This window comes from Vicia villosa, linkage group LG5, assembly GCF_029867415.1.
Source record: "Vicia villosa cultivar HV-30 ecotype Madison, WI linkage group LG5, Vvil1.0, whole genome shotgun sequence".
Taxonomy (NCBI): Eukaryota; Viridiplantae; Streptophyta; class Magnoliopsida; order Fabales; family Fabaceae; genus Vicia; species Vicia villosa.
Window position 1 is genome coordinate 95,461,455 of NC_081184.1, and position 6,787 is coordinate 95,468,241.

At 34.1% G+C, this 6,787-nt stretch overlaps 1 protein-coding gene across 1 annotated transcript; it reads left to right on the plus strand.

Annotated features, from left to right (window-relative positions):
* The first annotated feature begins 1,584 nt into the window (after positions 1–1,584).
* On the plus strand, positions 1,585–4,551 carry LOC131606890 (serine carboxypeptidase-like). Its single transcript, XM_058878981.1, has 9 exons — positions 1,585–2,067; positions 2,613–2,784; positions 2,913–3,032; positions 3,144–3,287; positions 3,367–3,517; positions 3,623–3,711; positions 3,782–4,040; positions 4,115–4,248; positions 4,325–4,551. Exons 1-9 carry the CDS (start codon positions 1,742–1,744, stop codon positions 4,424–4,426), a joined length of 1,497 nt encoding a protein of 498 aa, XP_058734964.1. The 5' UTR covers positions 1,585–1,741; the 3' UTR covers positions 4,427–4,551.
* The last annotated feature ends 2,236 nt before the right edge of the window (positions 4,552–6,787 follow it).

Here is a 6,787-nt window from a genome sequence, read left to right on the forward strand (position 1 = left end):
AGTCTCTCATTGTCAACGTCCGCGAGACTCCATCTTCTCACCTCCATGAACCATTTGTCCAGCCAGGCTTTTTCCTCCTCCATCATGTTATCCATGACCCCCTCCACCGTATCCTCAAGGATGCACATATTCACACCTAAGGGTATAACTTTTACAGAAAAATGGCCTTCCGCGTAAAACGTTTCTTGTAAAGTATACATTGAACCAGTGGTTATGACTATTCCCACATAAATTTTCTTCAGCCTCATAAGATTGTTACTATCGACTGAAAAATCCAAACATTTACAAGATGATTCCCCCTTAGTCACCTCTGCAAAGGTAGCTCCCTAAACTTTCCTCTCCCCATAAGCTTTCCTCTCCCTTCCTTCCATCTCGAAGGCTCTGCTCCCACCGTTAACCACCGTCACAGGCTTTTTCCCGCCGTTAAGTAGGTCTACTTTACCGTTACCCCTAGAGGGAAATGTGCCTCTCCCAAACTTAGGAATATTCGCGAAAATCTTCTTACCATCAAGGAACACGTTATCAAGCTTTGTCTCCAACATCTTCTCGTCCGATACATTGAAAAATCTTACGAAACCATATTTTTTCCCCATCCGTGTTCTTTTGTTCAAAATGTAGACCTCATCAATGTCCCCCAAGCCTTTAAATTCGTGATACAAATCCCTTACCTCCCAGCAGTCTGCGAACTCCGTGATGAAAAAAGTTGAGGTTTTTCGGCCATCACCTTTTCTTCTCTCCGCACCTCTCTTCTCCCAGCTTCCTTTCTTCACTACCCCTCCTTGCTTCCTTGTTACTGTCTTCCACATGCCTCCGTGAAAAAAATATTCTTCTTCTTCTCCACTTATGTATGTCCATATAATTTCCTAGCACATTACTTTCAAGTTACGTAGTCAATATTCCACCTTCATAAATAGACTATTGAAATCTCAATCTAATACACTCTTAAATCACACGATCAAACTCAAAAAATAAATTAATTTAAAAGTTACGTATTAAATTAAAACTAAAAAAAAAATATTGATTTTTCCAATACAATACTTTTGTATTAGAATCATTAACCTATGACCCTTAAATGAGAAGTTAAATGACCTATATATTAGTACCAATCCTTTCGTAGCACTGAATACATAAATCACTTATGATATGTTTTTCTCAGTACATGCATCAACCGGTACTCAAATTCAGGAAATTCTGAATTTAAGAAACTTAAATTCTTAGTACAAAATTCAACATGGATTGCTTTATCGTACAACTCCCTTTAATATTCTTTATTTCCAATTTAAGTATTCTAATTTTCATTCTACCTTAAGTACAATACCAAATAATATATCATTCCAATTTTAATGCTACACGTCACTGCAATACTGATCATCAAAACCATATTTTTCAAAGAAAACAAACAAACAACAACTAATATCTAAAAATAGGATGTAACAAATAAAATTTCTTCTAATCTATAATTTATGATAATACTCTGATAAAGTAGTCAAGAAATTGATGTATGTGGTTTATATATCAACTTATCAACAACTACTTTGTGTTTATTTATATTTCATTCTAGAAGAGTATACAATTGGTTAATCTGAAATTAGGAGTCAACTATACTATTATTAAATTCAAATTAAATATTATTGATCCAAGTAGTATATGAAGAGTGGTGAAGACCGTAAGCTTAACCGTTTCAAAACTCTCTGAATGCTATAAAAACATTGCCATTGCCTCACCTTTCTCACAACAAAAAATGGAATTCTTCAAAACCTCTCTGTCTCTTTTCTTGTTCTTCATTTTATTTTCTTCTTCGTATGCAACTTCACGCACCACACATCATCAACGTTTGCTATCAACCACAAAGTTTTCACCAAATCAACGAGCTGAAAAGCTTATAAGAAGCTTTAACTTATTCCCAAAGGAACCGGTTAATATAATACATGGTGATCATTCTCTCGATAGTTTTGTCCCGGGAAAGATCGTAGAGAAGAAGTTCTCATTTTTCGGTGATTCTGATGAGCCTTCTGTTGATGATCTCGGTCACCATGCCGGATATTATTCCCTTTCCAAATCTGCAAGGTAACTAAACTGATAACCTTCTTATATTTGTGTAGATACCAGATTTTTAATCTTATTTACCAACCTAATATAATTGCAGTATGACGCGGTTGTAGATAGAGACTACTGAATCATTTAATTTTATGTGAATGAGTAGAATATTGGAATGTATGAATGGTGTGTAATGAACAAGAATTTATAAAAAAAAAAAAAAGAAAAAAAAAGAAGCATTTTGGAATTAATGACGATGTAACAGTTTGAACATTATTTTAAATGGTTGATAATATGAAATGTCATGTGATGGTGAGTTAAAGTAGTTTCCAACAAAAAGCATCGTTTATGTTGATGAGATCCAGGTCAAAAGGTTGTTGTACCACTTTGTTCTCAATATATACTTACCTGTTTTATTTATTTATTTCCTTATAGTGCTATTTTCAATGTGCATGACTATAGTAACAGATCTTAAGAAACCAACCATTGACATTCTCTTAACACGTCACATGCACATATACTCATTATATCATCAAAGCATGTGTTCATTTTCGTTTGTTTATTTAAAATTGTAGGATGTTCTATTTTTTCTTTGAATCAAGAAATGGTACTAAGGATGCACCAGTTGTGATATGGTTGACTGGAGGTCCAGGTTGTAGCAGTGAACTTGCTTTGTTTTATGAGAATGGACCTTTTAAAATTAACAATGATTTGTCTCTTGTTTGGAATGACTATGGTTGGGACAAGGTAATATAGTAACATTTATATATATAGTCATACCAAATACATTGGTTAACAAGTGGAATCAAGTTGTTACACCAAATGAGGTTTCTTATTGACTAAAGTGTTATTTTTTTTTTTTTTTCATTTTGTAGGGATCAAATATTATTTTTGTTGACCAACCCATTGGGACAGGTTTCAGCTACAGTTCTAATGATAATGATATTCCTCATGATGAAACTGGTGTTAGTAATGATTTGTATGACTTCTTGCAGGTATATACAGTATCAATTTTGAAATTTGAAAAAATATGATGAAGCACATGATATGTATATATGAATTTTACTATATTAGATTAACTATAGTTTTTCTTTGCTATATTACAGGAGTTTTTCAAGCAACACCCTGAGTATGTTAAGAATGACTTTTATATTACTGGCGAATCATATGCTGGACACTATGTTCCCGCACTTGCGTCTCGAGTTCACCAAGGAAACAAAAATAACAAAGGGGTTACTATAAATCTCAAGGTCTTACAATATTCAATTTATATTATGAATTCATTAACTCAATTTTTTTCAGCATGTTTTGATTCATGTACTATATCAGGGATTTGCTATTGGTAATGGGTTAACCGACCCAGGAATTCAGTACCAAGCATACACTCAATTTGCAGTTGATAACAAATTGATTACAAAGGAAGATCAAGCTGATATCAACAAATTTATTCCACCGTGTTTGGATGCCACCAAAACTTGCGGTACAAAATTCTTTTTACATTTATATCAACTTCTTGGACTCATTTTTGTTTATATTTAGTTACAGAAGAAAGTTATTACAACTTCCCAAGTGTTTGATTTGTCAGAGAGTGAAGGTGGAGAAAGTTGCTTAACAGCCTTAAGTCAATGCGAAAGAATAATGAATAATATCTTGTCCATTGTTGGAAACATTAATGTAAGTATCATAACGAAACAAAACTTACTTTTTTTTCGTGTTAATTTAACTAATATCTTGTAAACTGTAGTTCTATGATATCAGAAAGACATGCGAGGGACCATTGTGTTATGATTTCTCAAATCTTGAGACTTTTCTAAATAAGAAAACAGTTAGGGATGCTTTAGGTGTTGGAGATATAGAGTTTGTTTCATGCAGCAAAGTAGTATACAATGCTATGCTGCAAGATTGGATGAGAAACCTTGAAGTGGATATTCCTTCACTTCTTGAAGACGGAATCAAGGTTCTTATATATGCTGGAGAATTTGATTTTATTTGCAATTGGCTTGGTGAGTGATATATTCTAGCATATAGGATATTTTAAACTCTTACAATGTTATGCTAATTTGCAATTATATGATAGGGAATTCAAATTGGGTTCATAGCATGAATTGGTCAGGTCAAAAACAGTTTGTGGCATCCAAAACAGTTCAGTTTTTGGTTGATGGTACAAAAGCAGGATTGTTGAATAGCTATGGACCTCTCTCTTTTCTAAAGGTTAGTTTATACTTTTCTTGAGTGTTACATTGTTGATTTCATTTTTGGTTACTTATGTTTATGTGTTGTGCAACAGGTGAATGGTGCTGGACATATGGTTCCTATGGATCAACCTAAAGCTGCACTTCAGATGTTGGTAAGCTGGATAGAAGGGAACCTGAACGAGACAAGCTTTTAACTTCTATGTAAATTGATACAAACATGTCAAGATTAAAATCAAAACATGCTTTAATGATCACAACTTTTTTGTGTGCGTGACTTAATGTATACTATATTTGAATGGTGAAATTTTATATTTATAAATCGTTTTTTATAACTAATTATAATCTTCCGCTGCAACTGTGATGAGGGTTCTGGTATGACATGTTTGGCGTGAAACATGCTCTACTTACTATAGAGTGAGAAATACAATCACAAAGATAACACTGATGATGAAGAGAGTGAGAAAATGAGAGAATCAGAGATAATAGGGTAGAAAATGTAGAATAGTGATCTTATAATTTAGAACCCAACGGATTATTTATACTTACACAACATTACATCTAACCAAGTAAACATAAAATCAAAATTTACAAACTGGTAATTGGTTATGCATTTCTGGTAAACGGTTACAAAGAGCTACTGGAAGTTGTGTTAACCGATTACACACTTCAGGTAAGGTAGCTGGTTACTAAGAGCCACTGGAAGTTGTGGTAATCTGTTACAGCTCCAAAGTAGTTTGTATTGTATTGAACATCATTTTTTTATTACAAGTATTGAGCATCATTTGATTAATAAAATACATTGATTTTGCTTTTGTTGTTATAAAAGAAATAGTGAATATTCATTTTGATTCCTCACAAAAATTACACAATTTAAATTAGTCCTTCATGAATCGGGTATTTTCTTGGAGTACACGGTTTTATGGGATCTTTTGGAGTCTTTTGGGGGGTTACAAGAAGCGAAGGATTGTGTAGAGTGGTCTCTTGATGCGGAGAAAGGCTTTACGGTGTCGTCTTGTTATTCCCGTTATGCTCAAGCGCGCATCCCCTTTGGACCTTACAATAGGTGGGATGATGCTTTGGAGTTAATTTGGAAGATGGAGATGCCTTTTAGGATTAAAAGCTTCGGTTGGAGGCTTTTTGCGAATAGGCTTCCCACAAAAGATCAATTGGTGTATAGAGGTATTAACATAACTTCTTCTAATTTAAAGTGTGTTTTTTGTGATATGCATTTGGAAGATAGGGACCATATTTTCTTCAAATGCAATGTGATTAAATTTGTTTGGAAAGAGATTGCTAAGTGGGTGGATTTTCCGGGTTGGAATATGGAAGAATGTATCCCCTTTTTTATGGAATGACATTCGATGGGCTGTGTCGAAAGAATTAAATAAGGCAAATTGGGGGTGGTTTGGTTAGCCACTTCTTGGATTATTTGGGTGACAAGAAATGGATTTTGCTTTAGGAATGAGGTTTGAAATGTTACTAACATGATTTGGAATATCAAGATTTTGATATGGAGATGGTCTTTTTTTTTTGGAGATATTGCATATTCTAATTATAATTTTTACGAGTTTAGCAAAGACCCGGTGTCTTTTATGTCGTAAGTTTAATTGGTTTGTAATATCTTTCTTTGGCGGTTTTATTCCGTTTCATGTGTATCAAGGTTGGAGAACCATTAGTTCTCCTATATATAAAATTCTTGCTTACACAAAAAAAATTAGTCCTTCACAAGACTCGATTTAATCCTTACAAAATTTAAACAATATCTTATGTCTTTACCACTAGACCAATATGCATTCATGACAAATAATTTTCAAGATTTTTAATAATATTAAATAATTCTGAATTTAAAACAAAAATTACAAATTTTGTACCAATGGAGTCTCAAACCAAGGACCGATAAATGATTCTTTTTAATAGGCAATGGAATTAATCAAGGGAGTATAATTGACACTCCACCCAAAAACAAGTGGAAAGCTCCTATAGCTCTAAACAAGTGAGCGGAAGGATCTCCGACATACATTCGGTAAAACTAAAACTCTCCTTAAAAATTATAGCATTACGCTTAAGCCATAAGGACCACACCGTGGCTAGCCAAATCACCTTCGCGATGGTTCTTTTGGACGAAGACTTGACCTTATCGCAAAAATAGAAGAAATAAACAAACTCCTCAAAAGACAACACGATTACGAGACCAACCCACTCAAAAACCTTTTTCCAAATACGCGCGGTAACCTCGCAATCCCGAAAAAGATGAGATAAGGATTCGACCTCCGTCATACACATAACACAAAGCAAGTCATTATGTTCCTTCAAAATTCCCCTCTTGAACAATTGATCTTTGGTGGCTACTCTGTTATGCAAAAAACGCCAACCAAAAAACAAAATTTTTGGAGGGACTTTTACCTTCCATATGGTGTTGATGGCACTGACCAAAGGCTACTGAAGAGGAGGCCCAGAGAGGTTGATTTTAAATCTGTTGTAGCACGATTGGATGAAGAACACTCCGTCTGAATTCCCTCGCCACTGAAACGAATCTACTGTGGATTGGGACAGCA